Source organism: Dufourea novaeangliae, unplaced genomic scaffold (genome assembly GCF_001272555.1).
Source record: "Dufourea novaeangliae isolate 0120121106 unplaced genomic scaffold, ASM127255v1 scaffold8, whole genome shotgun sequence".
NCBI lineage: Eukaryota > Metazoa > Arthropoda > Insecta > Hymenoptera > Halictidae > Dufourea > Dufourea novaeangliae.
The window spans coordinates 2,602,496-2,628,746 of record NW_015373923.1 but is presented as its reverse complement, the minus strand read 5'-3'; the positions used below and the strand labels follow the sequence as shown (position 1 = coordinate 2,628,746).

The following is a 26,251-nucleotide window of genomic DNA, read 5'->3' as shown; positions in this document are numbered from 1 at the left end:
AATTCCATCAGCTATTGTACATCTCCGAGCACGCCTGCGCAAGGTCCATCGGTACCCACGAAAACACGTTGGTTTTTTCAATTTTTCTCACACAGACACCACTGTGCCGCGCAGCTTCGACTCCACGCAGACTTTGGTGCTGGCACGAGCGTCGTCGTTCAATTACGAGCTGGAGTAATCGAATTTGCGACATGTGTGTTGGTAGTGGCGTAACGAGCTGGTCGCCGGGATTCTTTCTCGACGCTCCAGCGAACGTCGATATTCAAAGATAAACCGGTTACTCTGCTTGTTCGAAAACGCTGGACGAACAGACAAAAAAAAAAACGTTCGTTCAAAAAAAAAAACAAGTTCGATAAAAAAGGGGGGGGGGGGATTTTCAGGTCCCAAAACTTTAACCAACTCGGACACTTAACGCCCCAAGAGAGGCTGTTAAAAAGAGGGGAAGGTGGTCCTCTCGAGACATCGACGACGAAGAAGGAAAATTTGAATTTAAATTTCTATTCAAATGAAGTTACCCCCGGTTTAAACGAAGCTTCATTCGAGTCTCATTTTATAATCCGACGCTGTTTTACGGCCCGGTTACATTCTCGTCGCCGTGTATGTTACCAACAGCCCCGAAAGTTATACACGATTATGTAAATATCGCGCAGAATATATTGGAGACGTGGAAAGAGCAGCCGGCGAATTCGTTGAAATACGTTGAAGATCCTCAACTCGCGAAAGCTTTCTGTTGCCCGGTAAGACTAGGTATTAGACCTTATTCTTCGAACACCCTGTATATTACAGACCACTTTTATCAGTCCCCAGTATCATAAGCGTTGTCCATCGAGGTTCAACATCCCCCAGACAATATTTATTTCAGACTTTTCCACAATTTCGTAATACCCTATAACACACCCAACACACTCGATTATTGTCCTAACAGTTACAAAACAGGGGTTCGGCTCCGAACACGGCCGTTTCGAAAATCGAACGCAATGACACGTCGAGTACCTGTGATCATGCCCGTGAGAACTCGGTCACGAGGATAAAACGATGTCGAAACCGGAGGAAGACAATTTCCAGTCACGAGATTGGACGGAAGAGAATCGTGCTCAATTAACGAAGACGTCCTCGAGGGTAGGAGCACGTCGATAAATCAATCTGGCCCGTCGAAACCTCTCGGAGCGCCGAAAGCTCTCTATCTTCTTATCGACTCTCCCCCGAAAGGATATCGATTCCTCCCAGGAAACACCAGAGTTTTCGGTTCATCCCCGCACGTTCATTCTCTGGGGATTCTTCGCGAGGCAACGCAGCCGCCTATCGCGATCCGTCGAGCTGAAAATTCACGGCTAAACGCGACGAAGATCGAGAAAGAAAGAGGGCAGAGGGTGGTTTATCAAAGCGGCGCGAAGAAGGCGTGTCTCTGCGCCGATCTTGGCTCACAAAAGAGACGGCGAAACGTGAAATGCAAAACGGCGGCGCGGTTCTCGAACAAAAGTAGCCCGCGAGGCCGTAATAGACCTCGACTTCTTACTGAACGAGGCCGATTTACGAGGGAGCTTCCACGAACTCTTTCGATCCTGTTGAATATTTCGCCGAGGAACTCAGAAACCGGGTTCTAACGGTGGCTCGAGTTCGCCACTCATCTAGGAGCTCGATATACAGGGTGATAAAAGAAAGAAGTTCAGAACGTTTGGAGTAGATAGTATTCGTCAAATGATGAGAAGAAAGTACTAAGAAAGGTGGGTCGAAAAATGAATATTTTCAAAGCTAGAAATCAGTTCTTGTTAAGGTTGTAAAGAAAATTGTAAAGGAAGTAACAGAAATTGTGAAAAACCTTCTCTGTAACCACGACAAAAGAAATGATAAGGTACGATTGCTCTTGAAGCGAAAAAGTCACTAATGGACAGTAGGCCCAATCGAGACAGAAAATTATTTATAACTTTGAAAATATCCATGTTTCGAACTATGTTTATTAGGACTTTTTTTCATCATTCGTCGAGTACGAACCCTTCTTTTCATTCTGTATAAAACGAATACCGATATACTTGCGCGCGAGAGGGTTAGTTCGAGAAGATACAGACTCCTCTCGATTATTGTCAGGACAGTAATCTTATAGGCAGACATGCTTCAGACCCTCGTAAATTCCTTTTTTGCATGAAACCCTAACCTCAGCAACGTAATACGCACTTGACAGTATCTAGACAATAATCGTGTAGAACAAGTCTGACAATAATCGAGAGGAGTCTGTATTTCAAAAGTTTGGCGAACTTATTAAGGTTACTATTAGCTTTCAAATAAAACAAACACATCGTCAAAGTTCGTTAAATCTTCCTTAAATCAAGTTCATTAAATATTTTGTATCCTAAGATTTAAACAATCGTATTCGCTATAAATACATAAAATCCGCAGTCTACTGATTACGATTTCTGCGTCGAGTTTGAAGGGACACGCACGTTCTCCGTCGCCGTTGAGATCGAGAAGTAAACAGAATCGAATAAGCAAACTTTGATACTAATGACGACGATTCACGATGCTGGTACACACACACACACACAACGGAGTCGGTGTAGCTAACAATAGAGACGGCGGAGCTTCTGCTTTAAATGTAAATCCTGGAGAATCTTGGTGGGCGTGTGCTCCATCGCGGGGAATCTGTTTCCTCGCCGTTTCCACGATGGATTCCGTGCTCGATCAAGCGTTCCTTGGTGATACGATCGAGAAGATTGTCGTTGCTTCGCGAGTGACGCGGGGATATCGGCCGAGAATGTCGAATGGCTTCACTTGTGGTCTTCGTCGAAGTATAAGTATCACCGTGGCTTACTTTGTTTACGATTTATGTCGAAAGAACACAATTGAAAATTCGATGAACCTCAGTCGTATTTAACACAAACCTTAACTAACATTAATATCCAACATAAATAATTTATATCCAATTAATTCCAATAGTTTACCTCCGAACGATTGGAGGAGGCTGTATAATTTTGCGATAAAGAAATAGAGCCGTGTTAATAATTTTCATTATTATAACGGAAAATCGATGTGGAATATACCTATCAATAAAGTCAACCATTTCATGCGCAACGACCTAGTAATTTCCCAGGACCCACATGTTCCAACGGAGCAATCTTCAGCTCCGTGACGGAAATATAACACAATAAATCCGCGTTATAATACCAGTTTCCGGAAACGTGCCTTCGGGGACGTCGAACGCGCGCCAGCTGAATTCGAGGGCGTTCGAAACTTATTCAGACGTTCCTCCGTGAACTTTTCTTCTCTCCAAGCGAGCAAATGGCCCTTTGTAGGACACAGGCGTGGACGATTTTTGCTCGAGCGAGCCGATCCACGGGGCAAAAGGGGAGTTTCCGCGCGAACAAGTTGCGCTTGTTTCCGTTCTCCAGCCTCGAGCCAGGTAATTTACAACTTTCGTAGAAACCCGTGAAATCTTTCGTTGCCTCGAATTATTTTTCTCGACGCGAGACGAAAATTCAGTTGAACGTGTGTCATAGTCAGATTTATTTCTCGTTGAACCTCCTCGACGTTGCAATTCCGGAAAGCCTCCGACGTTCGCCTTCTTTGTCCCAATTAAACGCAATCGCTAAATCATGGCGTGGACAAGATCGTATCGTTCTCCACGGCGCAAGAAACATTGGTTCACATACACGAGGAAACTCGACGACATTCTTTTCTTTGGACCACCATCGTGTTCCTACGTACACTCCCGTTCATAAGTCATTCGATCGTTTCGAGGGACCAGAAATGTAATTCTCAAAGCAAATTTACTAATTTGTTCCATTTTTCCGTAAGATAGTTAGATAGATCTTGAACACACCTTACCTTTCAGAATTATTTAACAGAAAATGCAAAATAATAATCAGTTGTAAATTTTCATAACATTATTCATAGTCATAATTTTGCCAGTGATCTATAAAAGGACTGGGAACGTGGAAAAAATTAAATAACCTTGATTACGGATTATTTTGAGTAAAATCGAGGGGCGGGGGGAGGGTACTTCAGAAAAATCACCGTTAAAGTGCCATGAAAGCCTGAATGATATAAATACTTCAATCAAACAAGATTGTTAACATTCTTCAACGTGGAAAATCGATAAGGATCTGTTTGTTTTATAAATTAAATATCTTTTTAACTCTTAATTTTTTTTTCTTCCGCATTTACTAGCATAAGTGCCCCGTGACTTATGGATGGGAGTGTACTCGTCCCCGACGTTTAATCCCCTCGTGAGGTATCTCTTCTTACCAACATGTTCCCTCCACCTTAATTCGCGGGGCAATTTCCTCGGTGATGCTGGATGGATTAGAGGACCCAGATGAAGGGTGGACGGTTTGGCTCCGATCGCAAGAAAGCACGATAGGCGTGTGAAACTTTTCTGACGTGGGAACTATTAAAGTTTTAAAGCCCCTTCGTTAATTTGTTCCCCAGGCCTGGAGTTGTATACTTTTGAGGAGGGAGATTCTCCCCGCTAATAGGCGGTTCAGGGGTGCTCGAAACACGTGTTCGAGAGTGGTCGTCAGCGGCCTCGTTTGAGTCCTCGAGAAGAGAGTAGCTCTTGTAGGGTGAACAGAGTCGAGGGTGTTTCTTGAGAGACTAGAGTCGACGAAGGCTTCTAGTAACCTTGTTGACGGTGATTTTTAATAAAATGTATAATATGCTAAGTCGAGTCGAAGATGGATTGCCTATCGCTTATTCAGACTTCGAGGATTTAGCCAGGTGAATTTTCACTGGTACGACGATTGTTCACGAGGCAATAGGGAGTTATTAATATCGTTATGAGGCGATTGTAGTAATTGACAGTATAAACTTAATACGTGGATTCGAAGATTTTTGGTAATCCCGAGGAAGACGAGGACTGGGTTCAATATATGTGAGGAGAAGAAAACTTTGCGTACGAAGCATTTGCATTCTGGTCGCGCTCGATAATCCGTCGCGGTGTCGGGCTGATTTATTACCTCGAACACAAGAAGCTTTCGCCAGCGGACGGTAGCTCTGAGATCTTTCACCGCAGCAACAAAAAAAGCTTCGAAGGTTCATTGGCCACCCTCGAACTTGCGTTTTTTGCTCTCGATTCGACACGACCTTCTGCTAGACGGAAGTTTCGTGCTGGTCATTGCGGTTCCCTGGATTAGTAAGTTGTAGCATATTGCGCCTGAAATTGTCTCTATAGAGATCGTCGATCGATATGCAATCATATCCGCGAGTAGTGCCATCGATCTCTTGTATTTCTTAGCTAGGTTAGGGTCTTCTTGTACATCATGTTTATTATTAGTAATATAATTTAGAAATAATTTTTATTGAAAGTATATTCATAAACATACATTAATTTCACGCGAAATAGCCATCTTTGATATTTTGGGGCCAGAAGTACATCGTTTAAACAACAGATACTTTTTTAAATCATTCGAGAACGTGGCAGTATACTCAGTTAAGCAAAGAATGCAGTAACTTGATGGTAATTACTAGAATAATTACAGTGTAATGGTTCCGATATTGTCATTCGAATACAGTCGTCTAGTATCTTTTATGAAAATGAGTAGTAAGATTTTGTAAAATACTATTTCTAATAATACCAGTATTACTTTCGTATCACTAGTTATTACTTTAACATCACCAGTTGTTGCCTTAGTATCACTCGTTGATGAAAAAAAGATGCTCAAACTAGTGATGAAGAAGTTGGTGCTCAAACTAGTGATGAAACAAGTGGGTGCTCAAACTAGCGATGAAAGAAGTTGGTGCTCAAACTAGTGATGAAAGAACTTGGTGCTCAAACTAGTGATAAAAGAACTTGTTGCTCAAACTAGTGATGAAAGAACTTGTTGCTCAAACTAGTGATGAAAGAACTTGTTGCTCCAACTAGCGACGAAAGAACTTGGTGCTCAAACTAGTGATGAAAGAACTTGTTGCTCAAACTAGTGATGAAAGAACTTGGTGCTCAAACTAGCGATGAAACAAGTGGGTGCTCGAACTATTGATAAAAGAACTTTGTGCTCAAACTAATGATTAAACAAATGGGTGCTCAAACTAGTGATAAAAGAACTTGTTGCTCAAACTAGTGATAAAAGAACTTGTTGCTCAAACTAGTGATGAAAGAACTTGTTGCGCCAACTAGCGACGAAAGAACTTGGTGCTCAAACTAGCGATGAAAGAAGTTGGTGCTCAAACTAGCGATGAAAGAACTTGGTGCTCAAACTAGTGATGAAAGAACTTGTTGCTCAAACTATTGATAAAAGAACTTTGTGCTCAAACTAATGATTAAACAAATGGGTGCTCGAACTAGTGATAAAAGAACTTGTTGCTCAAACTAGTGATAAAAGAACTTGTTGCTCAAACTAGTGATAAAAGAACTTGGTGCTCAAACTAGCGATGAAAGAAGTTGGTGCTCAAACTAGCGATGAAAGAACTTGGTGCTCAAACTAGTGATGAAAGAACTTGTTGCTCAAACTAATGATTAAACAAATGGGTGCTCAAACTAGCGATGAAAGAAGTTGGTGCTCAAACTAGTGATTAAACAAGTGGGTGCTCAAACTAGCGATGAAAAAAGTTGGTGCTCAAATTAGTGATGAAAAAAGTGGGCGCTCAAACTAGCGATGAGAAAAATCGTCGCTAGTTTGAGCGCCCATTTTTTCATCGCAAGTTTGAGCCACCTGTTTTCATCAACTAGTAATACTAATGTAACAACTAGTGATGCTGAAGTAATATCTAGTGATTACATTGAAATTATTGAACGTCGATTTTGGTTGTCACGTGACATTTTCTATGTATATGTATAAGGAAGTAGTCCTCAACGGAAGACAGAGTCTTCGTCCGACCGTCGAAGGCGACACAGCATTTGTACCACTTATTCTTTATTAAATATTCAATCTAAATATTACCACACCGTGAATCCATTATAAGTCATCCTGAATACCATACCAACAATCCCTTACACAACTATCTCGAAATTGTTTCGACGAGGTTAGACACGGCGTAAAATCCCAGGATGACTGGCTCAAGGTTCAATTTTACCAGGGAATCCCGGGATACGATGTATCTCCGTGTATTACATCGACGGAAGTGTATAAACGTAACGTCGATGTTTCAGGCACCAGCTCCTGGAAGGAACAGTTCACGGAGGCGTTGACCGTGAGCGGCGGCGACGACGACGACGGGGAAGGCGCCGGTCAGCCATCGGCCCCATCCACCATGGACTATCTCATGCACTCCGTCACGATGTTCTGGAAGGTGTTGTTCGCCTTTGTTCCCCCAACGGGTAAGTCGCGATATTCGACCTCCATCCACCCATCCTGAACAGAAAATAGACTCTTTCTGTGTGTGCATCTGGAACGTGCAGAGTTATGTTTGTCAACGATCGCAGGATTGCCTCCATTTATCGAGGCGAGAGCACCCGTGAAATATTTTGCCATCGTCGTGACCGATCCACCAGTCCATTCGTATGGACTTTTCGAAGGGAACCTCCTATATAAACCCGCGGAAAATAGATAGACGTATCGCGGAAAGATCTCTTAATCCTGACGTTGTAATACTGTTCTCGATAGACAGGACCATTATTGATCTGATTGACTCTAATCCGTTCGATTCGATTAAAAATTCTGACGTTTAATACCTTGAGAACCGTTTCGGTCTAAAAGCTGATGTTTAACACGTTGACTGCCAAGTACGAGATAACTCATATTTGAAACATTGCAAAGAGGCTGGAATTATTTAAATACCATTACAATACTTTTTTGTAAAATTAATATCATAGTATAATTTAAACAAGACAACCTGCCTCTATTGACTAAACGCATACATTTTCGATTATTTATGACTTAAAAAACGAAATAAAGTGTGTCTGGATACAAACGACCTTTTTCACTGTGGCAGTCAACGTGTTAACACAAATATTAACTTTTCCCCATCTTTCTTACTTCCTTACTCCGTCCGTAGTATAGTGGACTCGCGATAATTACCCGTATTGTAGCCATAGAGACTAGTAAACGGGCAATTATCGAGAACAAGTATCACTTACTCCACGCAGCACTTTACTTTGTTAATAGAGGTTGTATACTTACTAAAATATAAATATAATTCTATGTTCCGCATGGTTTAAAGAACTCTGTACCACCTTTTTCCAATTTCCCGCGATACATCCTTCACCCTCGACTCAGCAACGAAGTTTAAGGGCTCGCGGACTATTAACCGTACTTCCGTCCCGTCCCTCGTGTTACATTTCCCAGAATGAAATACCGTCGCTCGTGAAAGAACTCGTTCGCCGAAATAACCGTTCTGAGGAACAGGTTCTCGCGATCTTTCATTGTCTCGATGGCAGGGAGAATCTTGCCCACGGTGTTCCCGTAGTTGGCGGACGGATTACTGGTGGGTAAGCACCGCGAGAACAGGCATTCCTCGCGCGGAAAAGACCCTCCCGCGGGTTTTACTGCGGACAGGTAGCGCCAGTTACCTAACGGGGACGTGTAGAGAACCGAGAATGTTCAAACGCCCTGAGGGGGGAAAAAAAAGGACTTTTATCGCAAGAGGAAGGCTGTCTTTCTTTCTCTCCTACGGGGATAAAATGGAAATCGAGACTTCCCTGTTTGTCCTTTAAATTCCCTAGCGTACCGGAAGAACCCACCGGGCGTTCACTCCTCCGCCCTTAATTCTCGATTCTCAGCGAATTTCAGCTACATTTACAAAGTCCACATTTTCCTCGTTCTGGCGAAAGTGCATAATTTCACGCCGTTTTTTTCTTTTTGTAACTGTATGAACAGATATGCTCGGTCAGAGGAAGGGATGAGGATGTTTCGGCGTAGGATTTCTTAGGATGTTTATGGGATTGTGATGTATAGAAGGATTGAGTTTGCTCGGACAAAATGGTTGTTTATCCGTCGGACTAGGAGCGCCGGTCGTCAATTCGTTCCCGAATCGAAACTCATTGCCTTGAAGATTTGGAGTTATTTCGAGGAACGAATTCTGGTAGACTGATTGGACGTCCTTTGAGGATGACTTCCGAGGGAACTGAGTTATGCACTCTTTCTGTGTATACTTGCGGGGTTAGTCGCGTGAAACAGAACACCTGAATATCTCTGCTGGGATCGATATAGGAGACTACTTATGTCGGTGACAAAAATTGTACAGTAAATCATCGATGAGTGTTCGACGGCTCCTCGACACTGGGTGTTCAGATGTGATCCTCGAGGGACTAGAAGAGACCAACCCAATGGTGGGGATGACTTCTGAACAGTCAGAATTATTGCCGAGGAGCCTTCGTACACTCATCGATGATTTACTGTATTTGTGTTGGGATCGAAGATAGGAGACAATGTCCAAGACAAAAGTTGTATTGTTCAAGAGGATACAGGTAATGGTACAAACAGACTTTTTGTTCTATGTTATTTTCAAGGTTATTCAAAGGTCATCGATGTTTTTTTTAAATGGCATCATGTAGTTTTGACCTGATAACGTTGTAACTGATTTCTAGATTGATTTTATGCATTCATAGCATTTTCGATTGTTCAAAATTTATTGTAGTAAAATAATTAATAAATTTTATCGTGATTTTTCGTTGGCACGCGACCAGCCGATTCGTGGAACCTGTTAAACGTCCCGTGGAAGGAAAATTAATCGAATTCTCGCGAGAGTGACATTCACAAGAGCAACGGGACAGACGGAAAAATGAGGCTAATTATCCGCTCGCGTTCCTGTTTACGATCGAGGAAAGAACACCGCTTGATAACCGTACAATGAATCTCTTCTCTCTCTTTCTCACGTTCCTCGAACCGATAAAATATTCCCCTAGTCGTTCCCGATGAAATGGTATTTCGCTGCATGCACGGCGAAAATGCGCGCGCCACGAATCGAGAGGACTGTGAGTAATTAATACGGAAACACGATTCTATCTGTCGAAACGGGGAAAACAAAAACAGGATTGAACGCGGGGTTTCCCCTGTAGAGAACAATTTTTCATCGGTGGTTTTTAATGAATTTATCAGGTAAGCTTTGTCTCCTTTCTCGTGACGTGACAAAACGATTCCGAAGGCTTTTCGAATTGCCACATCCGGTCACGTGCAAACATTTTGGAACAAATAAATTTTTCACTTTGTTTCCCAAAAGCGATACACAGGGTGTCCCACACGATTTTGACAAAAATGTTTCAGCGGGCGGTTTGAATGGTATCGAGTGGAGCATATTCTGATGTTATTAGTTTTTTCGTGAGTAAACGCGTAAAGGTCATATAAAGGTCAACTTTGTTTCCCGATATTCCCCAAGGAATACGACAGGTAACGATAAAATTTCAACGGTGTACAATCGAGTCGAGATCGAAGAATCCTCCAGTCGAATTCTAGTGGGCCGGGTAAAGTGGTTTTTCCTGTGGCGCGGATTATGCAGGGTCGAGGGGAGAGGGAAGTGGGTTGGTGTATGGGTGAGTTTCGATCGAGGCTCGATCGCGGCGCGGGTCAGACAGCCACTCGATAAAAGCTCGGAGCGGGAGTGAAGTGTGTTCCTGACACGCCCTCGAGGTAATAATTTCCGTGCGTTCACGGACCCACGCGAACTTTGCCGAACTTCCGGTCCAATTTACCATCCGGTACCCCGTCACTTCCGGTTGGTCCGGTTTGACCCTATGGTATCTTATTCGTGGCGAAACACTGGGTCCATATTTTAGGAATATCTTCGATTTATTTAGGGATTTCATCTTCGATCTGTTAGGAATATCCTTTTCGATTAATTTAGGAATATCATCTTCGATCTGTTAGGAATATGTTGGAAAATTTTTAGGGTCATGTCACGTGCCACCGATTTGTATTTCTATCCAAACACGCACATTGTCTCCATATTCAACTCAGTCAATTGAACTTTCATTGTTTTAATTCATAACACAGGGATCAGAATTTCCAGTTTCAATAGGACGTGCAGAATAAAATAACAGAACAAGGATTAAATATTTAATACTTATTAATCCTATAACGTCGAGCGTGACGCTTTTTTAACATAAAAAAAAAAGTAAACCTGACCCTTCCAGATATGTTTTAGAATTTATATATTCACAAATATGAAAATAAAGACGAAAAAGCTTTTCTTTCCTCAAAATGATAATTCAAGCGTTACAGGATTAATTGATTTCACAAAGAAACCCATAATGTTCTGTGCTTACTTCTCCGAACACGATTCGAGTGGCCCCAGCTTAATTCGAATACAGACATCAAAGCTCGTGAAACAAAGACTCTAAATCAATTGGTGGCTGTAGAAGGTAGAGTTACAAATCCCTAAGGAGTTCAGATCCCGCCCGGTTGGATAATATCGTCGAGCTCTGGGGCCTCGTATGGATCCTCCGTTGCACGACGGTGTTCACTCGACGCTAGTTAGAAGCTACTTACGCCGGTGATAAAGCCCCTCGCATAATTTTTCAGAAACGCCCAGTATCTACTTCACGGTACACTTGATCCTCGAGACTACTTTATAAGTACCTTGGACAAGATAAAGGACAAGAACAGTTTTAATCGATTTTTCACTGAAATTTGTCTTCCCCTTTTCGGATGACGTGGATGAACAGGTAATATTATTTAGCAGAGGCAAGTATTATTTCTTCATCGGTTAACGTTCCCTCTCTTCCCATAGTTACTTCTCCCGTGTACCTCTATCGCCACGGTGATTGATAGCCGCAACGTGATCTATCACGTTAATCACGAGACACGGTACGCTGTATCATTTTTTCCCACGAGTCATCGCTCGCGTGGAGGGGGCACAATATCGGGCGACCTTGTCGGGTGTCTTCATTCTCCCTTGATTTATTGTCTCAATCAAAGCCTCGCCCCTTTCTCATACCAGTGACGTATCAGTCTATTAATTCTTCTCGTGGATGAGACATAGAAGACTTCCTGGTTCTGTATCCTTTGAAAAGGACGAATGGAATATCTCCATGACTCTACCATACTCAGTACAGTACTGTCCAAAAGTTTGGAAGCAGTTGGGTACAATCTTAAAAAGTCAAGCTACATTAATTTCTTAAAGTATTCTCTTTTTAAATTTTTACATTCAATTTTCAAATACTCTCAGACTTGTATGGGATACACGCAGAAAAGCAGAATATGACAAAATAAACAAATTTTTTAGAAATCTGATTTGAAAAACGAATTTCAATCAAATATGAAATAGACTATTTTATACAGGTGGTTACTTTCAATAAAGGAAAATTTGTTTAACTAAATAATACTTTAACATAAAAACTGCTTCGAAACTTTTGAACGATAATGTACACACTGAAAATATTCATCCTCCTGGTGCTTGCACTCCACTGTTATTACCATACACAAAAGGAAGAAAAGCTTTACTGTCCTTTCCATCGAGAAAGGATACTTCCTAGTCAAAAGGAAAACGCATACGGAGGAAGGACAAAATATTCCTGCGTCGATAATCGCGAAATTTCGCGAACGATCCCTAACTTCCGTACCCAGGACGATTTTCTAGGACGCAGCCAATATATCCAACGATTCTCCAAGAAGATGGAGGGCTCGAGAATTTTCCCCAGCCCCAAAACCGGCGAGTTCGTTATCTCGCAGCTGTGTTACTCTTATCTGACTTTAAGATCCTCGACGATTCGATCGATAAATGGCACTCGAGGCGTCGTCCCACTCGCGACACCGTTCTCCTCGTCTAAAAAGAAACTTTTTCCAAAACCTGGGACACAAGGGATGAAAAGTTGGCTCGGGATAGGATATTCAATGGGGTGGAAGCTGAGAGAAAAAAAAAAACAGTGTCACAGGCATTGGGAATTACAAACTGCACGGAAAGCCACGGAGTCGTTGACATATACAGGGTGTCCCAAAATAAGAGTAAGTCTTTAAAATGGGTGATTCCTGGGGTAATTTGAAATAAATTTTTCCTTAGCAAAAACGTTCTCCGAGGCTTTGTTAATGAAATATTAACGAAAAACACCGACCAATCAGAGCGCAAGTCTACCTTCTGAGCTTAATTGACTGACCCTGCAATTGAAAAAATTTTATTCCATATTTTGGTCTCATTTTTTCATAAGAAATCACCTCGTACCAGCTTGTAAATATTATTCGGCCACTCCGTGTATACAGGGTGAACCACGAATCGTAATCAGTAGAGATTACTCTGTTATTAGCAGTCCGATAAAAAATGTTTTTATCAAGTATAGCATGGTTTTAAGAGAGCTTTAACGCGATAATAGCAAATTTTTTGTCAATCCTTTTTATTCATGATTTTTCAAGGTCACCTTCAATATTCGTTCAAAAATTCAATAAAAAAGAAAAAGTAACACATGTTATGTTATGATACTTACCGAATTCGTCTTGAAATCCTCTAACAGATAGGCGTACAAAAATTATAGGTGTATTTGCAAAAAATTGAAGGTGACTTTGAAAAAAAAAAAAAAAAGAGTTGACAAAAAATTTGCTATAATCACATTAAAGCTCTCTTGAAACCATGCTATATCTGATAAAAACATTTTCGATCGGACTGTTAATAACAGGATAATCTCTACTGATCACGATTCGTGGTTCACCCTGTATACTCGCCGCACTGTGGAGCGTTCCAAAATTTCGTTCGTAGAAAAGTTTCGGTACCAGATAGAGTGTACGTATACTGGGGCAGATGCGGAGTCGCGATGAAACTCTAATTTCCACACCAGAACTAAAAACAAATTACAGATCTATTTGGCTCCGCCACGAACGAAACATCGCGAGGGAATAATTCGCGATGCAAATAACCTCGTATATCGTGTATAACGTGCGTAATTATAACCAAGAAACCTGGGAATACGAAAGTAGACTGTAATCATAATCGAGAAACGCGAGAATATAAAAATAACTCGGTGGAAACCCGCAAGTTTTAACAGCCGAACGTCGACTTATTAAACATTCAAAATTCTCTATCCAGCGCATCGATATTCCCGCGTGAAATATGCAACGACGGGGCGAACCGCTTAATAACTGTCGAAGTTCTGGCAGCCAGGAAACGGCCACATCGAGTCTGGAGGGAAAACTGGCAGGGGAAAAAAGACGCGCGCGATCTTGGGGATGTGTACGGAGAAAAGCTGGCTCGGTAAACTAGGAGGGACGACGCCCCGGGGAATCGCGAAACGGCGAGTCGCGTAAGAGGGTGGCACACGTGCGACCAGCAGCTTGCCTTGTAATATGCATGTAACGTTTTATAAACGGATATTAATTGAGGCGAACGAACAGTTACGAGACGCGCGAAATGCCATTTCGAACATTATTTAAAATGGTGCAATCCTGACAGCAGAAAAGGGCAGCAGAAAGAAAATTTTCAACACACTTTTGCACGTATCTTTGAATTGACAGATTCGTTCATCGACGCAGATAATCGGAGAATAGATAGTCGGTTGTTCATTCATATTACAATCGAAGGTTCGGAAATTCTCCAGACCTTGCAGTACCATGAAACGAATTATACATGAAACACTTGACTTTATTCAAATGATTCGGTGAATTCCAGAAAATACCTTACAAGTCTCTTTTTGGAAGTGCTTCGTTGGGAATGGAATCAGCATTTCTACGAAACGTGGGACGTTGTACAGCGCAACCAGACAGAAGATTATTCTACGTGGAAAAATAAGGCGAAAATGTAGAATAATATATTTTTTTAATAATGCTTTGTATTTGGGATTATCGAATCTGGAAGGCTGAGTACGAAGGGAATAGGACTCGGCTGGAGCGTCTGACCATTAATTCTGTTTCTACTTATCTAGTTAAATGCGCCTAAAAATTGGCTTATCTCGAGGACAAAGCATTATAGAAAAAAAATTATTCTACATTTTCGACTTATTTCTACATGTAGAATAACCTCACGACCGGTTGTGCCACCTTTCTTGGCCCACTCTGTTTATAGACCCCTCGATAAGCCCAATTCGATGAGACTGTACGAGGTCCCTCGATGACGCGACTGCGAATTTCCACTTTCTCAAGTAGTAAATTGCGAAACAACTAAACTGCTCGTTATTCGGCCCTCGTGCCGGACTTCATTAGCAATTCCGGGCCGACTCGTGATAAACCAGCGGATCATAAACCTTGGTCTGGAAACCGGGGGAAGGAAGGAAGGCCGGCCAGATAACCCCGCCGTTCCTGATTAAATTCACCCCCGGGGCCAGACGACACAAACCCTGGCTCCGTGCACCAGCAATAATCTTTACGCGGGTTTGCACGATGTATATTCCTGGCCTCGAGTGTTACAACTCCTTTCTCGAAGGATTCGCATCCCACGGTGACAGAAAAAAAAAGAGTTTAACATTCAGAATATTCAATTCGGAGTAAAAATGTGTTGATCTTTATACGTCCTAAACGTAATAGTCATCGAGATATTTACGTATTAGTAACCCATTGATGAAATTGATGTCCTGTACAGTGCACAAAGACAGTGGACGGGTTAAAAGAGAACATACAGACTCTTCTCGATTATTGTCCTGAAGTCGAGTCCGCGCCGGGACAATAATCGGGTAAGGAGAAATGCTTCAGACCCTCGTAAATTCGTTTTTTGCTCGAACCTCGCGCCTCGGCAACAAAATATGCGTTTGACAGGTTCCACGTCCTCCGTGGTGGGGATAACGCTGGACAATAATCGTGTAGAACAAGCCAGACAATAATCGAGAGGAGCATGTACACGGTTTACCCCAAAAGTTTCCGAGCTGGTATCGAAACAACAGTTTTCCATAAAATAACGATGCTTTTCATCATCAAGTATTGAAAATAATATTCTTTTAAAGGGATATAGTGTTCACAATAATTATAGAAGATCTAGAAATTGCTCTGATGATTGTTCTTTAAGACGTCGGAAAAGACGACAATCGAAACTTTCGACTGCGCCAGTCATATAAGTTTACGTAATATTTTGATCTTGAAGGGTGTCTCACAGTTTGATTATAAACCACAGAAGGAACCTACATTCGACAATCGTTGATAAAATGCATGAATATCACGCAAAATATTGCAAATTTAATGTCAATTCGAAACCGTTCGAAGCAAGCGATCGAGACACTAATAATCGTTTCTCGACCTCGACGACGATTATTAGTTCCTTCATCCTAACGAAAGGGTTGATTTAAAACTAAACGACATCGACAGGATTAGAACAGCTATTAGGAAAACACACTGATTCGATCGGAAAACATCCCTCAGGGCGCATGTGAGAACGATCGAAGGGGTAGGCTCTCGTCCATTCGTTCCCCGGAAATTCGCAGCGTCCCGGCGAACGATAAGTAGTAATAATCCATAGAGTACGTCCACCATATCTTCCCATTACGATCCACCCAGTGTATATACACGGGGCAATACCTCTCGACCGGTATTAGAGAGCCTAACCGGGGGCGAAATGAAATTTCCGCAGGTAATTTCCTCGCGGGCCGCAATCCCAGGCGCAATGCCCCGGCTATCGATCGACATTTACCATGTTGCAGATTTTTAACAGAAGTCTCTTCCTCCCTTCTAGCCAGAGAATTACGCTCCTTAATTGTAGAAAAATATCCGTACCACCGATTCCGCGATCCCTCGAGCTTTTCGTGGCTTGTCCGATTCGTCTCTGCGCCACCATATTTAAGATTTAGAGTAAACGTTACGCTTGCCCTAAGAATAAAATTCCTTTCGTATCTGGGAAATTATTAACGGTAAAGTATCTTCTGAGCGTACAGTCGTCAAAAAAATCGTAAGGCACGGGGTTAATATTTAGAGTAGCTTATTAATAATTAGATGCGAAATGTTACAGACTTGTCTGTATTATCTTGTGAGAAGTTATAAACGCACGTTGTGTAACAACGTTATGTAACAATTTGTAATATAACATTGTTTCGCTGTATAGTGTAGACGCAGCTTTAGGCCACGTAAGAGAAAAACGACGTTTCTTTGTGCCTTGCTGGTCACGATACTCAAACGGGAATTCGGTTGAAATTCTGTTCGGTGGACAGTGAAGTTTCGAAGCTACAGCGAGCCAGGAAAGTCGGATATTTGCATAACCGATACCTATTTTCTCTCCCAGCGGACCTTGAGATAGCTGTCTGGACGTAACGCGAAATTTCTGATATGCATACTGATGGAAACAGTATTCTATAAAAGTTATTAGGCTCCACGGAGATCCTTCGAACACTCCTGGATGATTTACTGTATTCGCACTGGAATATAAATAATTTAAAAATTCCTTCTTAAGTTAACTTCGCATTCGATAAGTGCTCTACTACCAACAAGCGTGAATATGGGGACTAAGATGATTCTCGTCGACGTTAAAAACGAAAGTACAGTAGTCCCCGCGTAATTGTCGCGGGCTCGAAAAAAACAGAACAGACAGAATGACACTTGGAGAACATGAATTGATGGAGATAATTTCGCGTAAATGAAACGAGGGGAAAAATGTGTCTATTAAGAGGGTACTACTGTACAACGAATTACGGGCGCAAGGTTTATTATCGCGTTAAATCGATCGAGCGTGCAGCCTCGAGGAAAAAAAGAAGTAACGCCACGGGAGAACGAGGGGTTGGTGTGCGCGCGAAAGGTGAATAATACATTGTTTCCCGAGCGTCCTGACGGGCCAAGGTGCTGGCGCAGGGAAACGGAAAAAGGAAGCCGGGCGAAAAGAGCCGAAGGGAACGCGCAACGTAGAAAGGAGAGAAAAGAGAGGGAGAGAATACGCTTTATTTTTGCCGGGCACAATCGAACACACAGCCGAAGAAGAAGGCTGCTGAACTGGCAAAAGCCCCTTGAAAGTACTGTATCAAGCTGCCTGGGAGCTTTACTTTGTTTATTCCCCGTTCTTTAGCCTGCATCGCCGCCGCCATTCGCCTATAAATCAACGTCGCCGCGGTGAATACCACGGGGCGAGCGTGACGCGGAGTCAACGGTTTTCCCCACTAGCAGCGGATAAAGTCAGAAATCGCGGCAATATATGGTCCTCTCGATGGCTAGCGAGCAACGGTTCTACTAACTAGATTTAGTCTCCTTGGGAAGATTAATACGATCGTTTAATTTTTCTGCTCGGTTTTATGCGTCTGACTAAAGTTGTCTTGTTCTACTGTGGTTGCGCAGTTATCGAGGGATCGACAGTTATAGAATCTGGAACCGATATAGCGAGATTGGAGTCGAAAGATTACGTATACTCGAAGTAACTAAAGAGAGATATTGAAGTATAGTTCAGGGCCGTATAATGAAAAATTATGCGTTTTAATTCTGAACCCTTTATCTTTAAACAACCCAATAATACTGGGATCGGAAATACTGAATTGTCAAGGATAAACGGAGTTTGACCAGTATACTCCTCATGTGAAAAAATAATGTACCTTCTGCTATATAAATTGAAATTTGTGTAAAAATTGTAAAACTTATTTCTTTTATTAGAATATAGTGATCAAATTAATTACGCATGCACTTAAGACTTGAATTCACGAGCTAGCTAAATGGGTTCCATGATCCATACTTCCATCTTGAATTATTATTTAAATGCTCGAAGGCGTGAAGTATATCCTCTCCTCTATCCTCACAGCCTCCAATTCCGTCTCGTGAAATATTACGCGCGACGCATCAAGATACAGCGTATTTTTTTTTTTTTTTTCCAGCCACGAAGCTGATGAACGCGTCTCCTGTGTGCCTCTCGCCGAAATTTTCCCCGAGATTTATTACGACGCGTGGCTCGGTGACTCTTTTTCGAGTAATTTTCATGCGAAACGGGAGATTTATGGGCCGGTACAGAGAGAGACAGATAGAAAGGGGGAGAGTTCCGGTCTCCTTCGGAGACTTCGTGGAACATGCAAATTCAATCTCATCTGGGAGGGGATCGAAGTTAATGCACTGGCGCGACGCTGGTAACGACGCACGGGCAAGAAAACGTATTAAACTTTCATGAAAGTTACACGATGACCCGTGAAACCCGTTTGTTTATCGAGCTAACTCGACAATTCGAATTTTCCACGCTTTCGATTCAGATCCGATCGTGGTAACCCCACACGCTACTTGTGGTTATATAGGGTGCAGCCGAGCTGGAGGTGATTTCTTGCGCAAAAATAAATCAAAAGTGTAGACTAGAATTTTTTTCACTGGATGTTTAGTTTTCGAGAAAAATCCAATATTGAGAATTCATGTGAAACGTGTGTATTCCTGGTGGCAGTAAGTAGAAACGGAACGTAATAGGTCAGACACGTCGTCAAAGCAGTATTTAACTGCACGTGTTAGTATTGGCTGTTTCAAGAAATGAATTTATGTGAATTTCGTAGTGGTCATAACCAATAGGTGTAGTCTGATTGTCAAAATAGCGTGAAAATATCGTAAGAAGAGAAAAATGAAAGGAGCATTCAAAAAAAGCTTAAAAGAGGAAACGTTATAATCTGACTTGTAATACCTTCAATTCCAGATACCGAAATATAACCAAGTACAGTTCTTTCTTGTTAATTTCCCGTAATTATTAACTCTTTAGGTGGGTTAAAAACTGTCCCACCTTTTGCTTAGCTTTTTATGCACGGTGGGACATATTTTAACCCATCTCGAAAAGTTGAGGTTACTCATAATCATACAGTTTAATATTTTATTATTACACAATTTTGTTTTATATTAAAAAAAAAACTTCTGTGCAACTAGGGTTTTTATTTTCTTTAAAATCGTGTGCCTCAAAGAGTTAACAATTGCCAGTTATTTCTATTATTTCGAAAACGATGCTCAAGCCAAAAACTTTTGTTTCCACATTTTCGACTTATTATAAATTTATAGTAATAAGTAGTCACCTGCCTGTTTCTACCGTCCTTTCGGTCGTACATTATACGGTATAAGCGCCTATTCCACGCTCCCGTTTTCAGTTTTCCAAACGGTCCGTGATGCGGCAAAATCGCCGACGGGCCAGAGAGAAGCGGCAGTTTCTCCTCCCGTGAGCCGGCTGAAAATCAATCTCATTAAACGTAACGAGGCTATTTACCGGCGAACATCGTCCGCCGCGTGTTTGCACACTTCCGAGGAGGGGGGAGACCAGTGTTTGCCGTTTCGTCGGCCTAGACAGGACCGCAACGAAAATCCACGAAATAATTTAGCCACAAGAGAAACAGAGAAAGAGAACACTGGAGGAAAATCCGCGTGAGATTCTGCGAACACCCGGAAATCCGTCAGGACAGGATAAGCTCTATCTCCGAATCACAAGAAGACTGGATGGATGATCGAATTGTAGGAGATTAAATTATTACAGAATATTTGTCAGAAATTATCTACCGATGGTACGATTTTTAATAGGAACTGTGTTACTTAAAGATTCTGGCCTATTTATATAGTCTTCGAATGACTATCGGTATTTTGAAAAAGAAATTATTTGTACAAGATACCAAGATGCAGGGAATGGGTTAATATGTTCGAAGAACATATGACGAGATTACTGAACGGAGACTTCGCGAGGATCAGCTGAAATAACCGAAATGATCAATACAGGAGATCAGGGGACAAAACAGGATACGCGGTATCAGCGGAACCGTATATAACGGACGAGTTAGGATGGCCGTCACGTGTGACTATAATTTATACGACGCGATCGGGTCACGTATCGACGAAACGAAACGAGCAGAGGCTGCTACTCGCGGCTCGATCGAACCTTGTACACCTACGAGCAAACTCGACTTCCTCTAGGAGAAAAAGAAATGTAGGGGTAAGAGCCTCCTACACTTGGTAAATTTATTTCTAATGTTGAAATAAATGTTAAATTGAATGTTAATTTGGCAGAAATTCCAATAACTCCTGAGACGAAGTGGTCCTTCCCTAGGGGAAAACGTGGAGTAGGGGAAGGACCTCCTACACTTGGTAAATTTAATTCAAGTATTGAAATAAATGTTAAACTGAATATTAATTTGACAGAAATTTCAGAAAGTTTCGAAACCAAGTGGTAGGAAACTCTCCCCTTACATTGCTTTTTCCCCTAGCAGAAACTAAGTTTGCTCAAGAGGATAGACCTACATACAAGCAAACTTGGCTTCCACTAGGGGAAAGCGTGGCGTAGGGGAAGGGCCTCCTACACTTGATAAGTTTAATTCAAGTATTCAAAATAAATGTTGAACCAAATGTTAATTTGGCAGAAATTCCAATAACTCCCGAGACGAAGTGGTCCTACACTTGATAAATTTAATCAGAGTATTGGAATAAATGTTAAACAGAATATTAATTTGACAGAAATTTCAGTAACTCCGAGACGAAGTGGTAGGAGGCCCTTCCTCTACGCCGCCTATTCGCCTAAAGGAAGATCGAGTTTGCTCGTGAAGGTACATCCTTGTTCCTTCGTAACAGCGGCCATAAACATGGACACTAACGGGTGAGAGAGTCGTTGAAACTTTCGGACAGGTCTTAACGGAAGAAGTCTTGGTCGTAACCGATTCATCGAGACACACCGAAATTCTTTCTTGTCCATGGAAAAAACCGATATCGAGAGAAGCTGACGCGAGAATAACGGTTGTCGAGGGATCTCTGTGAATCGGTTGGATCCGTCGGGGGACCATGACCGGAGCCAATAATCGCGTCACGCTCGGTCGAGTTCACCGCGGATAATATCGTGTAATTCGTGGACGAGGCCAAAGGGGCGAATAGATCGTCGTCGCCGTCACGCAACAGAGGGCCTAGGTAAATTGACCGTCAACTGGCTATAAACCCGGGCGGTTCTGAATTCTCCTTGATTTCGATCGGTAAATTGGCGTGAACCAATCGAAAGGGATGTCGATCAACATCCTGAAAACGTGGTCCTTTCGTAGACATCGGCGATCTGTAACAAAAATACGATCTATCAGAGGAGGAAATGAAATTTTCAAGTGAACCAGGGGTTCTCGAACTATATTTTTCGCGTACCATTGAAATATACGGGGTGTCCCGCTTTTTTTTTTTTTATTTCTTTATTCCTCACTTTTATTCTGTAACCCCTAATCTTGTGCCTCCCCCTCCCCCTTAAATGATTTTCATCTGAAGCCCCATTAGAATATTATAGGATCCCTGGAGGCCATATAGCCACAGGTTGAGAACCCCTGGTCGAAACAACAATACGTATATGAAGTTTCTGGTCCAACGATCAACGTTGTTCAACATAACAGCCTACAAAGATATACATGTATGCACCTAAATCAGCCGTATGTCATTCATTCCGGGACACGAATAAACAATAGCGTCGGATTATATCCGGAATGGATATTAACGGCGGGCTGGTACGGGAGAACAATGGGGCCGCAGGCTCGATGAATTTTAAGTCGAAACGATCATCATTTATCCCCGAACACGATGGCGTCGTCTACCAACGGACCAGGGAAAAGTTGAACATCCCCTAACGCAACCCCCTGCTTGGGGTTGATTGATGATATCGATGATCCAGCTGACGAGCGATGCTTGATCTCATTTAGCTCAGCGTTCTCAGGTCAGTCTGTGGTTATCGATCCTCTCTGGTCTCCGTGAATATTGGTCGTGTCGATGGGCATGGGTCTGCGGCCTTGATTTATCGACGGAACCTGGGCTTCTCTGACCTGATCACCGAGTTAGCCACCGACGAATTTGTCCTCGGAGGATACCAGCATCCAAGGGGGGGGTGTGGAGTGGACGTCAATTTCTCCTGTGTTTTACCGGCAACAAAATGGGATCGATGGATTCTAGCTACGAAACCGTCGACCGAACCATTAGCACGTCCGGGATCGTTTATCATAAAGTATACGGGAAAGTATGTAACACTTGAAAGAGCATTTAATGACACCTTGACGCGGTATTATTTATTCCGGACGTGTCAGGAAAATGGCACCTCAGGTGTTACTTTAGGTCGGATTGGTATAGATACGATGTGACTGCATGTAGGACCAACATCTACTTAGATAGGTCTTTGCCTAGATGTTCAGTAATCTTATATCCAACATCTTTACCTGGACGTTGAGTAGTCTTCCATCCAACATCTTTACCTGGATGTTGAGTAGTCTTCCATCCAACATCTTTACCTGGATGTTCAGTAGTCTTGGATCCAACATCTTTACCTGGATGTTGAGTAGTCTTCCTTCCTAAATCTTTACCTGGATGTTCAGTAGTCTTGGATCCAACATCTACCTAGATGTTTAGTAGTCTTCGATCCAACATCTTTATCTAGATGTTCAGTAGCCTTCGATCCAACATCTTTACCTGGATGCTGAGTAGTCTTCCATCCAACATCTTTACCTGGATGTTGAGTAGTCTTCCTTCCAACATCTGTACCTGGATGTTCAGTAGTCTTGGATCCAACATTTACCTAGATGTTCAATCGTCTTTGATCCAACATCTTTACCTGGATGTTGAGTAGTCTTCCATCCAACATCTTGACCTGGATGTTGAGTAGTCTTCCATTCTACATCTTTACCTGGATGTTTAGTAGTCTTCCATCCAACATCTTTACCTGGATGTTGAGTAGTCTTCCATCCAACATCTACCTAGATGTTCAATAGTCTTTGATCCCACATCTTTACCTGGATGTTCAGTAGTCTTCGATCCAACATCTACTTAGATGTTCAATAGTCTTCCATCCCACATCTTTGCCTAGATGTTCAGTAGTCTTATATTCAACATCTTTACCTAGATGTTTAGTAGTCTTCGATCCAACATCTTTACCTGGATGTTGAGTAGTCTTTGATCCAACACCTTTACCTGGATGTTCAGTAGTCTTCAATCCAACATCTTTACTTAGATGTTCAGTAGTCTTATATCCAACATCTACCTAGATGTTCAATAGTCTTATATCCAACATCTTTATCTAGACGTTCAGTAGTCTTATATCCAACATCTACCTGAATGTTCATTAGTCTTATATCCAACATTTTTACCACCTTTCCTCCGAGAAAGAAGAAGCAATTGTCTTCCATCGACCACGTACACCTCTACTGTTCCGAGCCTGAGGTTTCACGGGGGGGTGGGGGGGGGGGGGGGCGGGTGGACTGTGGACATTCGCACGTGATTCAGCGAACTGCGATCGTTACGAAGTTTCGAGATCCTGCGAGGTAAAGTTCGTTTCTGGGTAGGGCCTCGAGAAGATCTCCGGAAGGATCAGACGTCGGATAGAAATTCCGGAACCGAGGGCGGTTAACCCCCGAACCTGTTTACGAACTTCAAGGGGTGGAACGTAGACGTCTGGACCAGACTTTCGCGATATAAAATCCAGAAGAATTTATTCTCGCGAGCAATCGAACGTTTTATCGTGGACCACCTAGTACTAATCCCCCCAATAGACGGCGAGTAAACTGTCACGAGCAACGCAGAATGTACACTGACGTGAAAGCTCGACTTCTGTTAAGGGAAAAACTAGCATAATTGAAGGACCGCATACCACTCGGTAAATTTAAAAGAAGTACTGAAATAAATATTAAACTGAATGTTAATTTAACATAAATTTCAGAAACTTCCGAAATTTATGTTAAGTAGTATAAACGTTCAAAAGTCCTATCCATGCAAACACAAAATTATTTTTAAAAAAATAGATTACTTCTATACACACCCAACAAAATCAATAGCATCTCTAATTGAAACACTACAACAAAAGCTGTTCATCCGACAGCATTTGTCCAGTACTGTAGCTTAATGGCATTAGCTGTCTCTTCCAAGGACTTTCCCGTCGAATTTTTCATCTCTCACAGATCCTTTCAGCTTTCCTCTGGGGAGGTTCAGCAAGATCGAGATTCGTGCATCACCGTGGGATTAAGCTCGAGACATCTTCGATACAACCGGGACGCATTTACAGCGACGGGATTCCCTCAGTCCTTAATCCCTGCGGTTACACACCAGTCGCTCAATCTCGATCCTAATACCCTACGTGGGCTCTCGTAGGACCAGGGGGGAAGGGGGTGAACCGAACGGCATCAACCGAGCTCGATAAACCACTCTCTAATGATCGGGTCGTTTGACATCGACGACAGGCTTACAAAAAGCCCCCGTTGTACATCGAACGTCGACGCCCCTAAATGGCGTCTCGAGGAAACTTGTGCATTTCCTGTCCCGGTTGCAGCTGGTGCAACGCTGTGTCGCCCGGTTTCACGTTATTCGAATGGAGCGGAGGGGCTCCTATTAAAGTTCAAGAGTTAAGCCTCCGCCATGTCGTCGCGACAATTTTGGAATTTACCGAGAATACCCGGACAACCGTGTGCTCTCACCTGGTTCCAACAGTTTTCGGATGCTCTGTACGTCGTTTTGCATTAATTTTAACGGACTGCGGTGTACTGCAACAGTGTTTTAGGACTGTTGGAAACATTAACCGCAGGAGTTCATTTCTACTAACATGCTCGCGAAGTGATATGCACGCTGATATTTCTGTTGACTTTGCTCGTGTTGTTTATGGGGACCAACCTTAGAATTTTTGTACATTTCGTTTATGCTAATTTTTTTTTCCTTTGGCGTTCGCTTCACTTAAATTTTGAAATGATTTGTTCTTAAGAAATGGGAAGTATACAAAAAGTAGACGTAAAATTTAAGTATGTTGGATACTAAAAATGAATATTTGAAAATAGATTAACTATTGAAATATAATGTTTGTATCCCTTCGATAAAAATTATTTTAAATTTTGAAATGATTTGTTCTTAAGAAATGGGAAGTACACAAAAAGGGGACGTAAAATTAAAGTATGTTGGATACTAAAAATGAATATTTGAAAACATAATAGCTATTGAAATATGATGATTGTATTCCTTCGATAAAAATTATTTTAAATTTTGAAATGATTTATTTTTAAGAAATGGGAAGTATACAAAAAGTAGACGTAAAATTTAAGTATGTTGGATACTAAAAATGAATATTTGAAAACATAATAGCTGTTGAAATATGATGATTGTATCCCTCCGATAAAAATTATTTTAAATTTTGAAATGATTTATTTTTAAGAAATGGGAAGTATACAAATAGTAGACGTAAAATTTAAGTATATTGGATACTAAAACTGAATATTTGAAAATATAATAGCTATTCAAAATGTGATCCTTATTTCGGTTTATACAGACCCAAGGAGAATATCAGGATTAATGGAAAAATCACCCTGTTAACTAGTGAACTACGAAAAATATCGAAACAAAGATTACATAAATTTTGTATCGTTTTTAGTTGTCCATACATCGGTGGGAATAAATTTTCGAAAAACTAATTTCCAAGAAAATTATTAAAAGTCCCGAGGGAAAAAAGTAGATTCCCACGATTTCGAAGGCAGTCGATCGTACGATTGAAAAGTTGAACTTGTACAAAATGTCGCGTTTCCCAAGATGAGCAATTCGTCCGTCGGCTCGATGGATTAATTCTCTAGGGAGAACAAAAAAAAAAAAAATAGAGT

General features: G+C 41.8%; 1 protein-coding gene across 3 annotated transcripts in view; it reads left to right on the top strand.

Moving 5' to 3' along the window:
• Positions 1-26,251, top strand: part of LOC107195017 (sodium/calcium exchanger 1) — a 124,102-nt gene that overhangs the window by 78,777 nt on the left and 19,074 nt on the right. For all 3 annotated transcript variants that reach the window (XM_015584766.1, XM_015584765.1, XM_015584764.1), the window contains exon 5: positions 7,079-7,246. In XM_015584766.1, the coding sequence (XP_015440252.1) occupies positions 7,079-7,246 (168 nt within the window). The remainder of the gene's footprint in view (positions 1-7,078; positions 7,247-26,251) is intronic.